The sequence below is a fragment of the Panonychus citri genome, unplaced genomic scaffold, assembly GCF_014898815.1.
Source record: "Panonychus citri isolate SS breed McGregor unplaced genomic scaffold, ASM1489881v1 Contig00141, whole genome shotgun sequence".
Lineage (NCBI taxonomy): Eukaryota > Metazoa > Arthropoda > Arachnida > Trombidiformes > Tetranychidae > Panonychus > Panonychus citri.
Window position 1 is genome coordinate 2,619,720 of NW_026515546.1, and position 21,555 is coordinate 2,641,274.

A 21,555-nucleotide genomic window follows, 5' to 3' on the forward strand; every position below is an offset into this window, starting at 1 on the left:
TTAACTTTAATCATAATCAATTTTGATGAACGAAAAAAAAACTGAGACAATTTATTTATATTGTCAATGAATTGATCATCTAATTGTAATCATTATCTTCACTTTAACAATCAATTTAACCTCACCTTTAATTGTTAGATTTTTGCATCAAAATTACTATTTGTTGGTCACAATTAACTAATCAACTTTCTGATTGCTGTTTATCTCGACTATTAAATCAACTGATTAACCATTTTCTGCATCAATTAACTAATTTAGTTAATTGTTATTAATTTTTGATTCACTTTCAATGTCTAATAAATTCAAGTTTAATTGTTTAAAGGTTTTGATTTGTTAATTATAATCATGGTAATCATCAAAGTTTATAAATATTAATTCAATATGATTACAATTGATTGGTTGAGTTAATCAAATTTAATCATTTACAATTAAAGGGAAGACGATGAAACTTCAATGAAACGTAAATCAATTTTTTTTGTCATTCGTTTGATCAACAATTTAAATTAAAGGCTAATTTTTTACAATTTAAAGCTTCAATGATCATTTTTAATCATGACCAACAATCAATTAATCAACTTATCAGTCTCTCGTAAAGATTAATAACCTTATCATGGCCAAACAATTAACTCAAACAATCAAAGTTAATCATTGTCTCTATGGTTTAATGGCAAGTAATAAATTGAAACAAAATATCAATTTACATTTTAATTATTAATAGTATCAAACAATTAACAATTAGTTACATTTTAACCAGGAAAGAAAAATGAACAATTAATAAATCACAAGTTAATTATTTGAAATAAGATATAAAATTAAGACAGAAAAATGGTTAATCAGATTTAATTAACTTCCTTGTGTTTAACCAACAACCAAAATATTGTTACAATTAGTTAATCATGTTATATATTTAAATGATAATTAACTAACCAATAAAATCAAACAAGCTCACAAATTGTTAATCATTAACTAAATGATAACAAATCTGGTCACAATTAAGGAAACAATCAAAATCTATCAATAGATGCAAATATCAGTAATACAATAACTCAGCTGATTACCAATTAATCATTTTAATTATTTCACCAAAAACAACAGTACCAACAGCACAATTAAAACCAACACCAAGGTAAAAATCATCTAATTGTTACAATTGAGTTAACAATTAAAGCACCAAAACGCAAATATTGATTAGAATGATGAAGAAAAAAAAAACAAATTGTAATCAGTGTATTGACTTTATTGATATTAATTTAAAACCCGGCGGATTGTGTGATTAACTCTAATTGTTAAGCATATTTTTAGATTGTCGTAAATTAAATCAATTTACTTAAAAGTTAATTGTAAACAATTGAAAAGAACAAGTTGATTAACTTTAAATATGCTTTGAATATGAAGTAACAATAAATGTCGATCATTGAACGTACGACCAATTTGAATGTTAATCTTTTTGAATAATCAGTTAATTAACGATAATTGTAGATAGAAAAAAATTAAGATAATCAATTAATCCTTCCAATTAAATTAAAACAAAATAAACAAAGAAAATGAAACAACAACAATTAGAGAGAGAGAAAAAAATCGTTTATCTAACTAATTATTATTTTCATCGTTCGAAACTAACATTATATAAGTTGTGTCGTTTTCTCTTTCGACAAACTTTTCTTTCAGGCCACTTTCTTTTTGTGCTACATCTTCATCTTCATCTTGATCGTCATCATTATCCTCCCCCGTCATCTTCTTGTTTCACTTTGATCTATTCGTACACAAAACTAACTTGACGCCTCTTTCGAAGCCCGAAAATCCATTCAACCTATTGAAGGGTGACACCGAACCCGAAGCTCCTTAATCACCCTACATAAGACACCCTCCATCAAATTGTTATGCTCATTTGACGGTTAGAACGGAATCGGGAACAATTTAAGAGAAATTATCAAATTGTTAGTGTGTTTATATTCAATCAATCAGATTATCATCTCTAAATTTGGTTTACTTTTCGATCATCATTCCAATTGTTCATCACATCGACTATTTGTCTTGATATTCAACATTCAACATAATTTCATTTTCTTTCTTGTGTTTTCTTAATTTAATTGTTCTCCCCTTCCCCTTTGTGAATTAAATCTTCCATCATATTTTGGATCCATCATCACCTTGGATTATTACTGAGAGAGAGAGAGAGAGAGAGAGAGAGAGAGATAAATAAACAAGTGATTAACTTGTTGATTGATTTGTTTCTTGTTAAGTGTTTAAACTAATCAACTATGGTGGAGATTAGTTTATGTCAACTTTGGTTGTCGATTGTGATTCTAATCACATTGACCAGCGCTGGACTTGTTGAGGCGGGTAAAAAGAAGGAGAAAAATTTAATTATTGTTTTATCAAACGGCGGATGTGGTGGTAATATTTTGGTACAAACCGCTGGTAAAGATGGTAAAAAAGGCAGCGGACACAAGATTGTAGTTAAAGGTGGTGACAGTGGAGGAGGAGGTTGTGGTTGTTCAAATTCTTGTGGTTCTTGTGGCGGTGGCGGTGGTGGAGATCACGAACACCATACAGTTCAACATATTCCCATTCCAATTCATGTTCCTGCCGGAGCTCCTATTCCACCTCCACATGAAATGCACGCCGCTATGATGTCTCACCTCAGGCCAGTATTTTCAGCTGACAATTCTCAAGCCTTAGCGGGGCAAAGTGATTCACAAAGTGATCAAGAAACTCAAGCATCAGATTCATCACCCTCAACACCAGATGATCCAAGTAGAACTTCAACTTCACCCTTACCCTTTTCACCAATACCCTCATCGGCATCATCATCACAACCTTCATCACCTTCACCCTCATCCTCATCTTCATCTTCCCCTGCTGATAAATCTGATATGGTTGCACCTTTATTTATACCCATGAACGTTATGACTCCTCCCTGGTTCCATGGGTCCCCTGTATTCGTGGATCCATCTTCTCAAACTGACCTTTCATCAAGAAATAATAACCAAGGATACCCATCATCATCTTCATCTTCCTCATCCTCATCCGCATCTTCACCAATCACATCAAACCATTACGATAAAGAGTACACATCATCTTCCGATGTGGCACCAACATTTAACGATCCAATGTTCAACTTACATGGAGTTAATGGTCAATTCTTACCTCCACCGGTGGGTTATCAAGGATTTGACCCAAATAACTTCAACTCTCTCTTGCCTATTACTCAATCAGCTGGCGATGGAAACACTAGAAAAGATCAACAATCAAATGATAAAAATAAATCACAATCGAGTAGAAATCGTTACCTTCAACCTCTTATCGATTCAGTTCAAAGGTTACTTCGTGGCCCTGGTCCTTTGCGTCATATTGAAGAGAATTTAGTCAAACAAGGACAACGAATGCAAGCCTCGTTTTCAAATTTAGTTCCGGTTTCGATCAATAATATTACCTCATACTTACCTAGTTTACCAAGTTTACCAAGTTTACCGAGTTTACCCAGCATACCCATACCTGGACTGAGATCGTCTTCAGGTAATCGAGATCGTAAGCCCGCTGGAGCAACACCAACATCGTCATCATCAACCGGCAATCGAGGCTCTCGTTATTTGGACAGTTTACGAATTCGTTTACGACCTTTAACCATGATGGAGGGAAATCGATTGACATCAACACTTGAAAACCTATGGAGAAATATTCGAGGTCGACCATCATCATCATCATCATCTTCTTCATCTTCATCTTCAGATCAACCTTCAGCTTCTGCTTCCAATAACGTGCCCGAAATTAGTGGTAATCAAATTCATCATCATCAACACTCACTCTCACCCAATGGTCAACATCCTCATCACTTTAATGTTCCTGGACAGCAAAACAATCAAGTGATGCAACAATATCTTGAACAGATACTCACCTCTAAATGGTGGGAATGGCCCTCAGGCGGTTTATTAGGACCAAATCTAAATCAATACTAATTAACTGTCATCATCATCAGAAACTCAATCATCATTAATCAACTTCCATTCTTATCTTAACTTTTGTTATCCTCATCACCTCTGTAAATATGTTCATAGATAAAAACAAAAGGAAAAGGAAACAAGAAAAATCAATCAACATATAATAAGGAAATAAACAATTAAGACAATAAGACAAAAGGAAAACCTCATCATCATCATCATCATTAATTAATTAGCTTCATCATTCACCATCACAATCAAATTTTTCATCTTTGTAATATAAAATTAAAATTATTTCTTGTAATAAGATAAATCAAATTGCCAAGTACCAATAATAATCTATTAATTGTAATTAATTCTCTCTCATCTATCTCCCTCTTTCTCCTGTTTAATTGTTTCTCAATCAACTGATTGTAATAATCAATTTGCATTACAAAAGAAACACAAATCAATAGCTAATTGTGATTCTAATCACAGATTGTAAATCATGTTAAAGAAAATGGATGTTAATTGATTGAAGATTAATTGTTACAACTTATATTTGATTTTCGACTAATTTTTCTTTCAGCTGATTTACTGATTGTGATTCAGTGAACATCAGTTAAGTTCTAAATTAACTTTAAATAAGTGGAAAAGATGAAGCATGTTAGTGATGCGAGAAAGAAAAAAAAAATGAAAGAGAAAAGATAATCAGGGTTGAATAGACTGATTCTAATCAAGAATAAGAAATTTACCTTTTTAATGCCTGAATGAGAAAAAGAGAAATTCTAATTGTAACACTTAATTCTTCATTAATTGTTGTTCGCGATGTCTGTTAACATTTTGAACAATTTTCGTTTTCGAATACAAATTAATGTTTCTAAATAATTATAGTTATAAAAAGAAAAAAAAGAGAGAGAGAGAGAAATTAAAGAAGACAATTGATGAGGATGCTATTGACTCGGAATCGTCTTAAAGAGATAATCAATCATAAAAATCTGATTTGATTCTGTTGATTATCTTCAAGATTAATCACAATTGCAACAGCCAAAACACACAGGGATAAGAGAGAAGAGAGAGAGAGAGAGAGATGGAAATGATTTACATAATTTAGGGAGAGAGAGAAAGTTAATAAGGCTTAATTGATAATTTAGAATAAATCATTTGCCTTACAACCTGAATTAGTTGATTGTAATTCGTTTGTTGTTGATGTTGACGATGACTCCTGATTGATTACGATCGTTGATGTTGACACTTTTGCATAGTGAGAGAAAAAAACAGACAATTAACAATTTAACGAACGAAAATATCGCCATCATGATGGAGTTTCTTTCGGACTTCTCGACGCTTTCCAATGATCCTTGCGTGACCACTTTGGACTTTGGGAAATTCGTTTCGTTTTCTTTTCGCTTTCTTTTTATTATTTTGGAACAGGATCTTATTTTAACCCTTAATCGTATCGTAGTAATAATCAATAGTAATAATAATAATAATATATATACATTTGTATATAATCATTATATACAAAATGACGATGAGTTGGGCTTTGGGATCGTTTTTGATTACAGGGTGTTGAGTGTTGAGTGTTGAAAGTGATTTAAGTGAGAGAGAGAAAATTATGATTATCTTAACTTGATCACTTTCGCTTTGAGGGTTTGGGATGAAATATTATGTATATATAAAGAGAGATTTGATTTAGAGGAATCAATTTACTTTTGGTGAAATTGTTTCAGTTGATTTCATTGATCATCGATTTCCTAGCGTTTCTTTTATGGTTCCTCTCTCACTTAAAACGCGTTCAAACGTTCACACAATACTCTGTATAAGTAGAATTGAGAACAAAATTTCAGCGAGTGATTTAGAGACACAAAAAATGGTGAACATTTCAATCGATGACAATTAATAAAGATGATGAATTAATCTCCTGAAATGAATCTGCCATATGACTTTTTCTCTTCTGGTTAGCAAATGTTTTCTACAAAAAGATCCTATGGTAATTTTTTTGGGTTAATTTTTTTCTACAGTTGGGACAACAGTGATTCGTCTTGATGGCTTGTTGAATACACGACTTGCAATAAACATGACCACAAACTGTAACAACAATTTCCCCTCCAGCAGCAAGTATCTAAGAGATAAAGAGTAAGAGAAAAGTAAATTAAGAGTGAGAAAGCATTAAAAAGAGATATAAATCAAAGTGATGTAACAATTAAAAGGTTAAAAGAGCTATTAATTAAATAGATCTTCACCCGATCGTCATTAAGGAAACAAAAACAAGGTACTTACTTTGTGATCTTCCTCAAGGCAAATCGGACATTTTACTATTTTATATCGAACTGGTTCCTGAGGTTTTTGAATCTCCACAATATTTTTACGCTTTGGTACACTTTCCACCAGTATATCGATCGAATTGCTCCTGTAAAGAATAAAACAAACATTAGAAAATGATTGGAATGAAATGAAACACAAGTTGACAAAGAAAACTGGTAATCAGAAGGGAATGAGAAGGTGAGAGAGAGAGAGAGAGAGAGAGAGAGAGAGAGAGAGACAAGGTAAACACCAGAACCAGATGAATTCATACTTGTTTGAACTAGATGACGTAGAGGGTGAAGGTGAATTGGCGAGATCGACAATGAATGAGTCGGATCGAGGTGGACTGATGCTTAATTGCTCCTGTAGCGAAAGTACTGGCAACAGTCTGGGCGGTGTTAGAGGTTGATGATGGTGAGCTGACCGACGGCTAGCGGATCGGGGAGATATTCTATGGTTTGAAGTTGTTGAAGATTCTCTCAGAGAATTTCGACAAGGCCTATGGGGACAGCATGAGGTTGATGTAGAAGATGGTGTTCTATGTTCACGTTTCCGCTTTTTGTGAGGCCTGAAAGATATTTTCTCATTTATGATTTCGATATCATCATCGCCTTCAGTTAAATCAATACAAGAGATATCACGAGATAAATTTGGGTTAGTTGATGAATTACTAGAATCACTATCAAGGGAAATGTTAGTATTATTAGCACTATTGGTATGGGTTAGGATTGGGAGGTTATCATCGGTTACAACGGTACAATTAATGGCGATTATACTGTTATCATCAATATTATTGTTGTTGGCAGAATTGTTGTTGTTGGTCAAAGAGATTGTAGAAGATGTTGAAGAGGAAGAAGAAGATGAAATGGTATTTGTATTGGTCGTCGTTGTGGTTGTCGAAGATTCCGTTGTGGTTATTAACGAAATTGTTTCGTTTACCTGAGAGGTAATATTAATCATAGTTAAATTGTAGAAAAAAAAAGTGAAAAAAGAAAACAAAACAAAAGAAACTAGATTAACATTCACACAGAAAACAACAAATTGTATTTTCCGAATAAAAAGTTTTTCCACCAGATGGAGTTGCCGAACAATCGAATAGCTTTTTATCCGAATTTTTAATTGTTAATTAACTTTTTTTTTCGTTCTTTTCATTGATCTCTGATTGTTGGCAGAGGAAGATGAAGATGATAAAGATGCAATTGAGATTTTGCTATCAGTCTATTATCCATCTGATTAGAAACTTATTTATTTTCAACAGCAAATTAGATGATTAAGTTGATTAGATTGATTTTTTTTTTCTTATGAGTGTTTAACACAAAATATTAATAAAAGCAATTAATTGATGATGATTAGTAGGAAGGAAATGGAAATTGTTACGTTGAGTTTTATTGTGAACAATAGAAATCAGTTTAAGGCCAATTACTTTTTTTTCTAAACGTGGAAAATTAAATTTAGATGATTATGATGATTAAATGATGGCAACAATTTAAAATTAATTTAGTAGAAATGGTGATGGAAACACTGATTCCAATTGTGATTCAATTGTTAGTTGACATAACTACGACTGTATGAAAATTTTATTGAAGAGTCATAATTAATTTGATTGGTTGATTTACCTTAATTTTAAGGTAGGAAAAAAATTTGTTGTTGAAATTTGAATAATTAAACTGTACATTGATAGAGAGTTTGTTAAATTGTTACAGACACTTACGTGTTGGTGAAAGAGAGCACAATTAAACAATATATGGCCTTTAATTGTTTTGGGTATACGAAAAACAAAATAATTTCTGCAAATAAGTCAACAAATTGTAATATAAACGCCAATATAAAATTAGAATCAATAAAATGATTGGATTCCCGTGATCGCTTTTCCCAAAATCAACGCGTGAATATCATGTGTCCCTTCATACGTGTTAACGGCTTCTAAATTATTGGCATGACGCATTATATGATATTCATCGGAGATTCCGTTTCCACCGAGCATATCTCGAGCCGTTCGAGCAATTTTCAGAGCTTTACCACAAGAATTACGTTTAATCATGGAAATCATTTCGGGTGCAGCAAGTCCTTGATCCTTGAGACGACCAACATTTAGACAAGCGGTTAAACCGATGGATATTTCGGTTGCCATGTCGGCCAATTTTTTCTGGATCAATTGATTAGCAGCCAGTGGACGATCAAATTGTTTACGATCAAGTGTATATTGTCGAGCGGCTTCATAGCAAAATTGTGCCGATCCCAAAGCTCCCCAAGCGATTCCGTAACGAGCATTATTTAGACAGGAAAAAGGTCCTTTCATACCATCAACATTTGGCAGAACATTTTCCTCGGTAACTTTAACATTATCCATGACAATCATTCCAGTGGTTGAAGCTCTTAATGATAATTTACCCTCTAATTTAGGAGTAGTTAACCCTTGCATACCTCTTTCGAGGATGAATCCTTTAACTCGTCCACCATGAGCCTCACTTTTAGCCCAAACCACCATAATGTCCGAAATGGGAGAATTGGTTATCCATGTTTTAGATCCACTGATTGAGAAAGTTTTAGAGGTTGGATCATAAGTGGCCTAAGGAAAATTGGAAAGAAAAGTGAGTTAGAAATTGTTAATTATAATTGTTCAGCACAAATCGTCACCTTAGTTGCCATTCCACCGGCATCACTTCCGAAATCTGGTTCAGTCAATCCAAAGCAACCGATCATCTCTCCTGACCTGAGTTTATCCAAGTATTTGTCCTTTTGTTGGTCACTTCCAAATTGATAAATCGCTCCCATTACCAACGAAGATTGGACACTTAATGCTGATCGATAGGCGCTGTCAACCTTTTCAATTTCATTAGCTAACAAACCATAGGCCACTGAAGAGACACCCGAACATCCGTAACCTTGAATTGTTGACCCTAAGGCACCAAGAGATCCCATTTCTTTCATAATATTACGATCAAACTCTTCATGACGATTGGCCATCAATATCCTTGGCATTAATTTCTCTTGACAATAAGCTCGAAATTGATCTCGTATAAGAATCTCATCCTGAGTTAGAAAATGGTCCAAATTGAGAGGATCCGTATAACTAAATTTGGCATAAGAAGCACTGGTTAAAGACATACTTCGGTTAAGTAACAATCTACCAGAGAAGATACAATTTGATGATAGTAAAGGTTTCATACAATTTAAAACTTTAACCATCATGAGATATCAAGGAAAATTTAAAAACAAAACAAAACAAATTAGCGTCGCAATTGATTGAAACAGTAAAATCAATGACAAAGACAACAGAGAATTAAAATCACAAGAGAATCACAAGATAAGCTCCAAGATAATCTCCAAAGATAATTAAAGAAGGAGATTGGTAACAATTACCAAACTCTAACCAAAGCAAAACTAATAACAATTAGAATCTAAAAAAAACAAACAATCAACAACAAAAAAAACATAAACAATGAGCCGAAACTTTCACTTGGAGACAATAAACAGAAACAATTCCAATCAAGGAACTTGAAACTTTGATTGACTGGCACAAAACACAATTAAAAACTCAGAAATTGATTCTAATTAGCCAAGAAACAATTAGAATTGTATTAATCAGATTAAATATTAATTTCTCATCAGAGACAACAACAAGTCTAATTTAACAGCTACTCTTTTGCTCTGAAAATAGCAACGAATTGGTTGTGATTAATTGTTGACATTTTGATGTTTCTAAAAAAACAATCAAGTGATTTTCACCTTTGATTATCAAGGACAATGATCAAGGAATAATTTAATTCAATTTAGATTTCTCTGTTTCCATTAACCTGATTCTCTTCTCTGATTAACTTTATCTTGAGTTAATTATGTATCAAACTGATGAGTAAATTAATCTGATAATTTGGTGTATTCATTGATCAGTTAATTAGGGTAACCACAATCAGAGGAAAAGCTTTGATGATAAAAAAAACAAAGTTAATTGTGATTAGAAAAGAAAAATGTTCTGATTTTTGATTGATTGAGAGTAACTGGATTATCTCAGTTAGAATCTGTAACATATAAATAAACCATTATGGTCATGTGATTATGTAATTTGCTATTAAATAATTAGTCAGATGATTAAATATCTTCTAATTAGTAGGATGGGAGTTGAAAAGAAAAACAAAATAGAAATGATTTACTTAATAACAATAATATTTAATCCTTTTTGGTGAAAGAGACATTTACGATTTTCAGCTTAATTCATTGGTGATAATCTTCAGTTTTCATGGAGGTTTTTAAATATCATCATCATCATGAATCTTTGATTAAAAGATCAGTGAACAGTATTAAAAATATTTTCTAGATGTAAAGGTGGAGAGAGAGAGAGAGAGAGAAAGGTAAAGATGTTTCCATCCTCGGTCGAAAAGATTGTTAATTGTAATTTCTTGGTGAATGGTAAACAATTTAAATATGTATATATGAAGAATCAGAATAATCGAAAGTGTCAAAGTTGTCATCAATTGTCATCTTTCTACTAATTTCGTTTAGTTTCCACTTCCAGAAAGGATATACAATATGAATCTACTAAAAAATTATTATGATGCTCAATATATATAAGATATTTATATATTTATAATAGTGTAAAGATGACAAGAAGGAGAGAGAGTTGGACACAAACACGAAAAAAAAACCAAATATTGCTCTTCGATTTTCGTGATTAGGACACAATTGCGGATGTGGAAAGATTTCATCATGGCTACGTGAGTTTGTTTCATATTATAAGTTGACGATGATTAAGAGATGGTCAATAATGGAGACGCAATTGAATACACAGTCCTTTCGGTTGGTCATAGGCTTTTGATCAAATTTGTTCGATTTTGTTTTCCTCATCGACAATTACCCAATATAATGAAGATAGAATGAGAGAGAGAGAGAAAGAGATTATGATGATTCTTCTCAAATTGTTATATATAAATGAAGATCTGATTTGATAGCAAGCGGGTAGTTGATGACGAAAATTAAAGTGAAATTGATGTGAGCATGATGGTTATTACGACGATGAGGAACAATATTTTCTGAGAATGAAAAGTTTTTGTTGATATTGTTGTGATGATCATTTGATTGTTATAATTGGTAAAAAAAAGAACAACAATTTCCTCTGTTTGTTGTTCTAACTCAGTGTTTTTTTTGTGATTTATGATTTGTTATTGTTATCATTTGGATGTTGAATTTGGTTGTGTGTTTATGTGAGCGTCTTTCTTTTACATTTGTTTTCCTGGGTTCATGTTCAATGAATCAGAACTTGATTATTGATGGAACCTACTTGAACTCCTCCACCATTACCAGTACCTGAATTGGGACGATTACGGAAGTTGGTGTGTAAAGAGTTAATATCTCTTCGTAGGGAGTCAGGTGAATTTGATCCATGATAAACTTCAACCTGATCATCATTGGTGAATGGATAATTGGCTGATAGAATATTAACATTTTCAACCAAGAATAAAACTTTGGGACTGCTCATGGAAATTTTCCTCATCTCAGTTATGTAGGTACCAATAAATATATCCAAACTTAAAGCCATTATCCATTCGGCAATCGAAGCAGAAATGTGTAACCAATAACCTCCATCTTTGATTGTCCATTTTCTAGGATTATCACCATCATAAAATTTGAAGGCTAATGGACCACAAACACTTTGTATAACAAAGGTAATTGTCATTATGGTGCATAAGAAGAACCTAAAAATGGCACAAGATCGACTATTAACAATTGGATAGGCTTTAAAAGAGATCCAAGTTTGTATCCAACAATAGATCATTCCACATCCGAAACATGTAAAAGCTCCGATCAGATGGACAATAATTAAATTGGTCTCTTGAAAATTGGCTACAATGGAAAGGCCTAAACAAGCAATTACACCAACAAACAGTGACCATCGATTGCGACTCATTATTTTAGGACTTTCTAGCGATAGATGATCTCTGTAATATTGTTCGATTTGTTTATATCTGTTATAATAAGGAGGAAAAAGAGAAGAAAATAAAATGAAACATCTTTTCCAATAGCCTTGTTGTATCTCTTCTTCTTTCTTAATCAACTAAATTATTCTCATGGTAACAAAAACATACCTGAGATAGATGGTGAATAGATAAAGGAAGGCAGTGATATTGAGAAATTGTGAGAAAATGCAAGACTCTGGACTATTTGTTCCAGTATCACTGATATATGGAAATTCGGGAGCAACATCATGTAGATAGACAGATAAAGCATAACTGTTGGGAGAATAGAAAAGAGAAAAAAAAATTAGTAAACCAAATCAAAATAGAATTTCAATTGTACAAAGAAACCACAACGGTGAGTAAGAACGTTCAATAGAAAAATATAGAAAGAAACAGTTGATATAAAATTTGAATGGAAAAGCGTTTGAATAACAGGCCGTTAGGCCTAAGCTTCGAATAGATGATTTTAAGGTAGAGGAAAAAACCGTTTTCTTTTTCGATTTTAATGGAAACACTTACGTGGTAATGAAAGTTGTTGGAAGAAGGATGAAGGCTGCTAATGGAATCCAATGTACATTAGCCCAAATCATAATTGTGTCTCTCTAATTACTTGGTAAAAATAGTTGATAAACAATAACAAGAGATTTGATGGTGAAGAAGAAACGAAAACAAAGAGATTACTCGCAGAATTACAGGTTAACAATAATAAAGAGGAAGATTTGCAGAAACAGTTTCCAATGGTTGATTAAATTACTAGCAAATAAATAATAGAAATTGATGAAAAATCCATTGAACATCACATAGTATATATTGAGAAAACAAAAAGATAACCATTCAATGGGTTACATGTTTCATCTTGTGTATGTTCACTTTGTGTTTCTATTCACTTGACAAAGAGGCGAAAACCAATTGAATGCAAAGATGATGAGGAGAAGATGAGGACACACAGAATCAAATTGACAATTAAAACACAGAGAAAGAAATAAAGAGAATAATAAATAAATTGGAAAAAAAAGAGAAGCCCAAATGTAGACACAAACAAAAGGAAAGAGAAAATGAAAATCTATAGAAAGGTAAATAGACAGAGATGGTAAAAGACTCTTTCCAAATCTAAAACTCCTCTTTTTCTTTCCTCGTTCCTAAATATCATAGAAATTAAATTACTTCTAATTACAGTAATTAACAATATTCTTTTAATGGAAGAGAAATTAAAACAAAGAAATAAAATTAATAGAAAAGGTTTAAGACACAAAAAAGATGATGACGGTTAATGGACTTTGTTGTTGTTTCTTTCAAAACAGAAAAGAAAGAAGGTCTCGTGATCTCTTTCTCTCTTTCTTTCTTCTCTTTCTTTTTTCTTTGTTGTTGTTGTTTCTTTTTTGTTTTGTTTATGTTCATTTATTTGATCTCACAATTTAATCCATTGATTAATTAGCAATTAAATCTTTAATTATCTTTTAAATTTTTTGTTAATTTCCAAGTTTGAGTTTATCTCCATTTTCTCAGTGATTCTTTTGTTTTTGTCTATTCTATTTTTTTTCTCAATCTTTTTCTCTCTTTGATTTGATTTCATTTGATTTTCTATTTATTTTTCCTATTCGCAATTCTCAATGTGAATATTTAATTGTTCTGAGAATCTCTTGTAAATTAATAATCTATCACTTGATTTACTTTATTCACGGTGATGTATTAATAGATTGAACTTAATCTTAGATCCGTTTGGATTGATATTCATTTCCTGCCTCTTGGTCATCATCATTATCATCATCTGGCTCCTCTTATTGATATAAAGTAAATACGGATCTAATTAGGTGATAATTAGATTAAATTATGGTTCAAGTTTCCCTTGGTAAAAGTTCAATTGTCAAGAGAAATGACCTTTGGTACAATTGGATCAAATTTGGATAAAAGTCAACAAACTAATTTCAGGCCTAACACGAAATTTGGACTCAACCAAAATGTTAATCAGCTGATTTTGGACATTGATCTAATCATTGTAATGATTTAATCCACAATTCATTTCATCGTCCAAACAATAATGTTTCAATTTCTGTTTAGATACAACAAATTAATCCATTTGAATTGTTGGAATGTAAATTCACTTGTCAATTAGTCAACACATTGATCCTGATGAACCTAAATGGCAAAAAAAGGTGTTAATTTAAATGGAGACAATTAATTTATTGGAATGATAAACATAATTAGAGAGGATGAACTAATTGTAATTCTCAAATGACTGTGATTATTTGAATCTACAATCAATCATATTACACCATAGGGATCAAGGTTCTCTCACAGAAAATTGTTGGAAACAATCAAAAGTAAATCGTTGGTTATTGAGGCTCCACAATATAAGTACAGAGAGATGATTAAAATGTGTAATAATCAATTTCTCAATGTATACTAATTGTTGTATCACTTATTTGTGTTTACCTTTGATGATTAGACGGAATTATGGTTGTAACAATTAAGGAAATGTATTTACCCATAAATTGGTTGAAACAACTTAAGATGAAACCAAATTGTCGCAATAAGGTGAATCCACTTAAAAAGTAAATCCGGTTTATTAATCTCTTAGCAAAGTTAATTGTTCTTAAATTGTTCTCAAATATCAGTTGATACATGCAAGTAAACAAAGGGAACTTGAAATTAAGGATGAAGACCAATTAAACAAGGAAATTCGTCTACATGCAAAAGCGAAATGAATCTAATTTTCTCATGAACTTTTTGCGACAAATTCATTTTCGAAGTTGACAAGTCACTTGTTCAAGATTCGCACTTCGAACTCAGTTGATTAAAATGAGATCGGTAAAATGATCTTTCGGTCGAGAGTTTCAAATAAACTTTTCGGTAGAATTGTCCTTCCAATTTCTTGGGTTCGAACAATTTAATTACAAGATTGATCGATTTAATCAAAACAACTCAACAAAAAGTCAACTAATTTCAGAGTTTAAGGTTAATTGTTTGTCTCTTTCATCATTTGATTTTCATCTGTTAGTAAACAATCAAAAGTAATCAGCTGATTTCTATTTGTGTTAATTGTTATTCTTTGATTGATTTTTCTTTGTAATAATCACTCTACTAAATTAGCAATTGAATAAGAACTCATCAATTAATCCAGTTTGATTTTCTAATTGTGAACTTAATGTAACTTTTTGTCCCAAGGTTAAATTATACCTCTTTTCCCCCAACAAATTAAGTTAATTATCACAATCTAATCAACAATTAAATTCTCCTACTGTTAATAAAATACTCATTGAAATCAAAGGTACAATCCTATGGATTAAATTTAATTAGAAAAAGTTAATTATAACAATGAACCTGTTAAACGATCCTAATCAACTCTAAATGATAATAATCACCAATCGGTTGGTTAAATTTGATTAGTAAATTGGTTTTACTTAACAATCAACAATCAGATGCGAAAGAGAAAACTATTTTATTTTCTATTAATAAGATTAATTGAAGCAATTAAACATTTCTAATGATGATTCCATTATATTTTCCATACGAATCATTTTCTCACCAGGATCATGAAAATCCTTCTCTCCGATTCAATTATAATCATGAAAGTGATGCAAAGTAGATGAAGAATAAGAGTATTTACCTGTTAATCCATTAGAATGGATAACAAAAGGATAAGATTAAATGGCGATGATTAGAATTCACGAAAGCGTAAACATGCAAAAGAGAAAAAAAAAATTTCGCTCTCAAAACGGATTAGCTGAATTCGAGAAAACTTTTGTTCTTTGTACCATCGAAACGTTAATAACTTATTCATCTAATTAATTTATTCACAATTGTTGGCATGACAATTGAAGAAGAAAAAAAACAACGACAACAATTAGATGATCATTTGGATGGTTAAGTGATGATTAAGAAAAAGCGAAAACAAGAAAAACCTTTCGCTATCAATGTCGCTGTTTATTCAAGGGCAAAGGGCTGAAAGTGTAACAATTTACAATCGTTACAACGTTAAGATCGACGGCAAAGTCAAAGTATATAAAGGATCGTCGATTGGAATCAAATATCATCAGTTAATCATCAACATTTATCAAGTAAACATCAACAGTTAATCAAAAATCTTCCAAAAACTTTATCAACTTTCTTATTACAATTAAAATCTTCAACAATGTCTTCATCACAACAACAACTTTTTGGTAAGTTTTAGTTTCTCAATGATTAACATATGATATGAGAAAATTAATTACTCTGGTTACTAATTGATTCATTTTGTTTTGGTGATTTCTTTTTCCAGGTAAAATGATTGTTAATCTTTCACTTGTTGCCACATTAAGTTTAATTGTTTCCCTTATTGGATTAACTGGAGCTGTTTCATCCCAGGATTCGGTTAAAGCTTCATCGGCTAATCTGACTGCTTATAATACACCTTATGCTTATTATGATTACGAACGGGATCCTCGAAGATGGTTTGGAAATGGTCAATTCGCTCCCGGTGCTTCATATGCTGGTCCATTGGCCCAATTTCCCGGTGGATTGGAGGCCATTGCAATCGGTTTAATGATGGCCGTTGGTGCGGGTTTCATTGTTATTCCTCTTATGATTATCCTTTACATGATCTTTGTCTCTCCAAATGGTAATCCCAATCTTAATGGTGGATTTAATTTCTCTCAACTTCCAACCACCACCACAATTGGACGTAAACGACGAGAAGCCGGTGGAAAATCAGCTGAGGCTCTTGTCGGTGGTTTACCAGAAATGATGTCACCATTTGTCCAAGAGAAATTACTTTCTTTCTTCAAGAAATTCGCCAATGCTCCAGATCGAATGGAATATATTAAGAATATGCTTAAACCCTAAAGCGATTTGATTCTCTTTTTGTTTTCATATTTACCTTTTTTCCAAAACTCTCTCATTAATTGTTATCCTCTTGATTGACACATTCACTGTGTTTCCATTGTACGATCACAGAATAAGCTTAACCAAAATTGTATCTAAATGATTGTTTTCAATCACTTTTACCCACCAAAGTTTAAATAAAAGTATTTTTTTCACAAATTGATTGTTGATTAAATAAATTCAATCTCAACACAATCCAAATAATTGATAATCTAAACACTTTGAGTTATAACATTCAAATTGATTCTCTTTTGATATCTAGCAGCTTCATTGGTACATTTCATTGGAAAATTTAACAAACAACCATTGAATAATCATTTAACAATCGATATTTTAATTCGATTAACTAACAAGTTAATTGTTTTCTAAATTTTAAAAAAGAAAAAGTTTTGTCGTGAAAATAGCTTTTGTTGCTATTCTCACGAATTTCTGCTGTTGGAATAACTTGGAAAATGCTTTTCCTATGAAAGAAATGAAAAATCAATGACAAGATTGAAACTCAGCTGATTGTAATAATCTTTTGTTTTAATTGACGATTAATTTTAAGTTTCTTTTATTTGATTTACCAGTAATTAAATTTTCTCTGTTACCAAAGATAATCAAACAATCAAATTAAGATGCCGAGGGTTATGATAAAAGGAGGTGTTTGGAGAAACACTGAGGTGAGAACATTTTTATTTTCTATTTTTCTATTTTTTGTTTTGATTTTTTCTAATTAAAAAATTATAGAATTGAGTAAATGTTATTTTGGAAATGATTCTATGTTTATATTTGCTAATCTCTTTTGTTTTATTTGATTTTTCTTTTGGAATCTTTTTGTCTTCCATTCAGGATGAAATTCTTAAAGCTGCTGTAATGAAATATGGAAAAAATCAATGGTCTAGAATTGCTTCACTTCTTCACCGTAAATCAGCTAAACAATGTAAAGCTCGTTGGTATGAATGGTTGGATCCTAGTATTAAGAAGACAGAATGGTCAAGGGAAGAGGAAGAGAAACTTCTTCATATGGCTAAACTTATGCCAACCCAATGGAGGACTATTGCTACTATTGTCGGTAGAACAGCTTCTCAATGTTTGGAACATTATGAATATTTGCTTGATCAAGCTCAGAAGAAAGATGAAGGTGACCCTACTGATGACCCAAGGAAACTTAGACCTGGAGAGATTGACCCCAATCCGGAGACCAAACCAGCTCGACCCGATCCAAAGGATATGGATGAAGATGAATTGGAAATGTTAAGTGAAGCAAGAGCTCGTTTAGCCAATACCCAGGGTAAAAAAGCTAAAAGAAAAGCTCGTGAGAAACAGTTGGAAGAGGCTCGTCGTTTAGCATCATTACAGAAGAGACGTGAACTTCGAATGGCGGGGATTTACTTGGGCTCAGGTGGCCGTCGAAAGAAAAAAGGAATCGATTACAATACTGAGATTCCTTTTGAAGCGCCAGTTCCAGAAGGTATTCATGATATTTCCAGTGAAGTTTATGTACCAGCTAATCATGACTTCAAGAGATTAAGACAACAACATCTTGATGGTGAATCGAGAACTGAACGAGAAGAAAAAGAACGAAAAAAGGACAAAGAAAAGCTCAAGAAACGTAAAGAAAACGACGCTCCACTTGCCATTACCGCTGATGATACACCAAGAAAACGAAGTAAATTAGTTTTACCTGAACCCCAAATATCTGACGTTGAATTGGAACAAGTTGTTAAATTAGGAAAAGCTAGTCTAACTGTTAAGGAGATTGCTGAAGAATCTGGTAACGAAGCATCAGAAGCTCTATTAGCTGATTATTCAGTAACTTCTTCTCCAGCAATCGCTGCCGCTAGAACCCCAAAAGTTGCATCAATGAGCAGAGAAACGATTCTAATGGAAGCTCAAAATCTTATGGCTCTTTCCAATGTCGAAACACCATTGAAAGGAGGTCTTAACACTCCGTTACATGAGATTGAGACTCCTCTTGGTGGACCGAAAACACCAGTTTCGGCTACACCAAACACAATGATAGTGACTCCATTCCGAACCCCGGGTAGTGCCGCTGGTGGAGGATCAACTGGTCAAACACCGAGTGCCAATGAATCTTTCAACACACCTCGATCAACTAGAAGTGAATCATTCAGAGATCATTCAGTTAACACTACACCTTTACGTGATAAGCTCAACATTAATCCAGAAGAATCATTAAGCTTTGAAAGTGGATTAGCAGTGAAACTTTATGAGAAAGATCAACGTGAAAGTTTAAAGAGACAACTTTCTGAACTTCCAACACCAAAGAAAGATTTTGAAATAGTCCTTTCCGAAGATGAGATGAACTTAATTAACAAAGATGACAAAGATGATAAAGAAACTGAATCAATGATTTCAGAAGATCAAGCAGATATTGATGCTCGTCGTGAAGCCCAACTAATCGCAGACATGGAAGCTCATCTCTCCCGACAAACCCAATCAGTTCAACGTAGTTTACCTCGACCAACGGAAATAAATCAACACTTTGTCCGAACTTTACCTGCAACAAGTACTGATCTACAAAAGGCCGAAGAATTAATTAACCAAGAAGTTCTAACTCTCCTTCACTATGATTCAATAAATAATCCAACTGATGCACAAATATTATCCTCAAGTATTAAAGCTAAAGCGGGAAGTGTCCACAATATAAGCGCTAATTATTTAGAAAAATTTCCCTATCAAGAGTTTGAAGATGAAGAGATTGCCGTTGCAAGGGAAGTACTTCAAGAGGAAATGTACCAAGTTCGAGAGGAAAGTGGCCATGGAGAAATATCTGATGAGAATTACCAACAAATGTGGGACGAGTGTTACTCTAAATTATTGTATCTTCCCTCGTCCAGTGCTTATGTACGTGCCGATAGACGAGATATAACCAAAAAGGATAGAATTGAATCATATGAGAAACAATTAGAAATGAATCGTAATCTAATGACCAAAGATGCTCAAAAAGCAAGTAAAATGGAAAAAAAGTTGAAAATTTTACTCGGCGGGTACCAATCTCGAGCTCAAGGTTTAACGAAACAATTTCAAGAGACTGTCGAGCAAATTGAAGCGACTCGAATTGAATTGGAAACTTTTAGGATGTTAAAAGATCACGAAGACATTGCCATTCAGAAAAGGATCCTCTCGATCACGGAGGATGTCACCCGTCAAGAGAAACGAGAGAAATCACTACAAGAAAGATACGCTCAATTATTGAGGGCTAAAAGTGAATTAAAGACCAGCAATTAAATGACAGAGAATGGAAACTTTAATATCTCATCAATCTTATAATTCTTTTGATTTTGTTTGGATGTACATACGAAAATTGAGCAGAATTAAAAAAGAAAGAAAAAGGCCAGTTGATGGTTATCCCGATAATTTGTTGACTAATTTAAATCAGTTGATGATCATTTAAATTTGAAAGGTCGATTAGCTGAGCCACGAATATTTTCTTGCTCAAAAGTGACCTTAAATATCGAACCAGCTTCAGCTTCAGCGACAAATTCATCTTTAGCAGTAGTAACATAGAGAGTCCGAAAATCGGATCCACCCCAAGTGAGTGAAGTAGTTGAAATGGCTGGAGTTTTAATTATTCCCAAAATTTTCCCTATTAAATTTGGAAAAGAAATTAATTACAAAATCATTAATTAGATTCAAAGAAAAATGAACCATCTATTTACCTGTTTCCGGGTCAATTCTCATCACCTTCTTCCCCTTGTATGAAGCGATCCAAAGTTTATCATGTAGATCAATGGTCATCCCGTCAGGTACTTCAACGCTATTTAAGATCCCAGGTGATTCGTGGTAATCAAGAACTATTTTGCAATTAGCTGATTATATGGTCGGAAGAAAAGTGTTTGTTATTGATTGGTGATTGTTGCGAATAAGTTGACAAGGACTTACATATATTTCCAGTGTGATTATCATAATCGTAGGCCCAAACTTGTCGTTCGATTGATTCAATTACGAAATATTTGGTCTTATCCTTTGACCAGGCCATTCCATTGATCAAGGAAAGTCCATCTCGTTTAAGTGAAATATGAGAAGCAGAATCCAGACTGTAAAGTGCACTAAGGCCAAAGGCGAAAAGTCCTGGTGCTTGTGTCCACTTTAATGTACCAAACCACATTGTACCGAACCAGAGACGACCCTTAGGGTCACATTTACCGTCATTTAAATGAGTTGGTTTTGAAGGTTCAATCAATTGGACACAATTAACTTCCTTTGTTGCCCAATCAATTGTTAGAAGTTTTTTCTGCTGTGAGACAATAAATTTATTTTCTTGACCTTTAATTGGAATTATAAAACTGAGTCCAGGTTCGAGGTGAAATTTACCAAAAGCGGGCGTCTTTGTATCCATATAATAACAATCACCAGCGATTTGATCAATGTGATATAATCGACCTGATCTTTCATCATAATGAGGTCCACTTCCAAAGAAGACGGAGTAAGTTGATGCCCGTTCAATTTTGTGTCGTAATTCAGGAATCATGATGAAAGTTAATTTGATGGATTCAAAATGATACATAAAA

At 32.7% G+C, this 21,555-nt stretch overlaps 6 protein-coding genes across 9 annotated transcripts; 2 read left to right on the forward strand and 4 right to left on the reverse strand.

Moving 5' to 3' along the window:
- Window positions 1-812: 812 nt before the first annotated feature.
- LOC128395711 (myosin-G heavy chain-like) lies at window positions 813-7,623 on the reverse strand. Of its 3 annotated transcripts, none has more exons than XR_008326702.1 (4): window positions 6,499-7,623; window positions 6,204-6,333; window positions 3,448-6,045; window positions 813-3,234 (listed from the first exon to the last, which is right to left on the reverse strand). XR_008326702.1 is itself a non-coding variant. In XM_053356182.1 (3 exons), exons 1-3 carry the CDS (start codon window positions 7,185-7,187, stop codon window positions 5,896-5,898), a joined length of 969 nt encoding a protein of 322 aa, XP_053212157.1. In that variant the 5' UTR covers window positions 7,188-7,623; the 3' UTR covers window positions 813-5,895. The 3 variants fall into 3 exon arrangements, 1 of the variants encoding a protein (XP_053212157.1); XR_008326701.1 differs by having other exon boundaries at window positions 3,294-6,045; XM_053356182.1 differs by having other exon boundaries at window positions 813-6,045.
- A 337-nt stretch (window positions 7,624-7,960) lies between these two features.
- On the reverse strand, window positions 7,961-9,842 carry LOC128395709 (glutaryl-CoA dehydrogenase, mitochondrial-like). The gene is made up of 2 exons (XM_053356180.1): window positions 8,865-9,842; window positions 7,961-8,796 (listed from the first exon to the last, which is right to left on the reverse strand). Exons 1-2 carry the CDS (start codon window positions 9,417-9,419, stop codon window positions 8,065-8,067), a joined length of 1,287 nt encoding a protein of 428 aa, XP_053212155.1. The 5' UTR covers window positions 9,420-9,842; the 3' UTR covers window positions 7,961-8,064.
- Window positions 9,843-10,373: 531 nt separating this feature from the next.
- On the reverse strand, window positions 10,374-13,466 carry LOC128395712 (DNA damage-regulated autophagy modulator protein 2-like). Its single transcript, XM_053356184.1, has 3 exons — window positions 12,698-13,466; window positions 12,308-12,451; window positions 10,374-12,187 (listed from the first exon to the last, which is right to left on the reverse strand). Exons 1-3 carry the CDS (start codon window positions 12,766-12,768, stop codon window positions 11,467-11,469), a joined length of 936 nt encoding a protein of 311 aa, XP_053212159.1. The 5' UTR covers window positions 12,769-13,466; the 3' UTR covers window positions 10,374-11,466.
- A 75-nt stretch (window positions 13,467-13,541) lies between these two features.
- Window positions 13,542-17,039, forward strand: LOC128395720 (uncharacterized). Of its 2 annotated transcripts, XM_053356196.1 has the most exons (3): window positions 13,542-14,174; window positions 14,237-16,338; window positions 16,437-17,039. In XM_053356196.1, the coding sequence occupies exons 2-3, from the start codon at window positions 16,311-16,313 to the stop codon at window positions 16,997-16,999; spliced, it is 591 nt and encodes a 196-aa protein (XP_053212171.1). In that variant the 5' UTR covers window positions 13,542-14,174; window positions 14,237-16,310; the 3' UTR covers window positions 17,000-17,039. The 2 variants fall into 2 exon arrangements, with proteins under 2 accessions (XP_053212171.1, XP_053212170.1); XM_053356195.1 differs by having other exon boundaries at window positions 13,542-16,338.
- Window positions 17,040-17,507: 468 nt separating this feature from the next.
- On the forward strand, window positions 17,508-20,381 carry LOC128395715 (cell division cycle 5-like protein). Its single transcript, XM_053356189.1, has 2 exons — window positions 17,508-17,700; window positions 17,870-20,381. The coding sequence occupies exons 1-2, from the start codon at window positions 17,656-17,658 to the stop codon at window positions 20,270-20,272; spliced, it is 2,448 nt and encodes an 815-aa protein (XP_053212164.1). The 5' UTR covers window positions 17,508-17,655; the 3' UTR covers window positions 20,273-20,381.
- LOC128395719 (regucalcin-like) lies at window positions 20,269-21,551 on the reverse strand. Its single transcript, XM_053356194.1, has 3 exons — window positions 20,927-21,551; window positions 20,704-20,853; window positions 20,269-20,630 (listed from the first exon to the last, which is right to left on the reverse strand). Exons 1-3 carry the CDS (start codon window positions 21,549-21,551, stop codon window positions 20,431-20,433), a joined length of 975 nt encoding a protein of 324 aa, XP_053212169.1. The 3' UTR covers window positions 20,269-20,430.
- Between the last annotated feature and the right edge of the window lie 4 nt (window positions 21,552-21,555).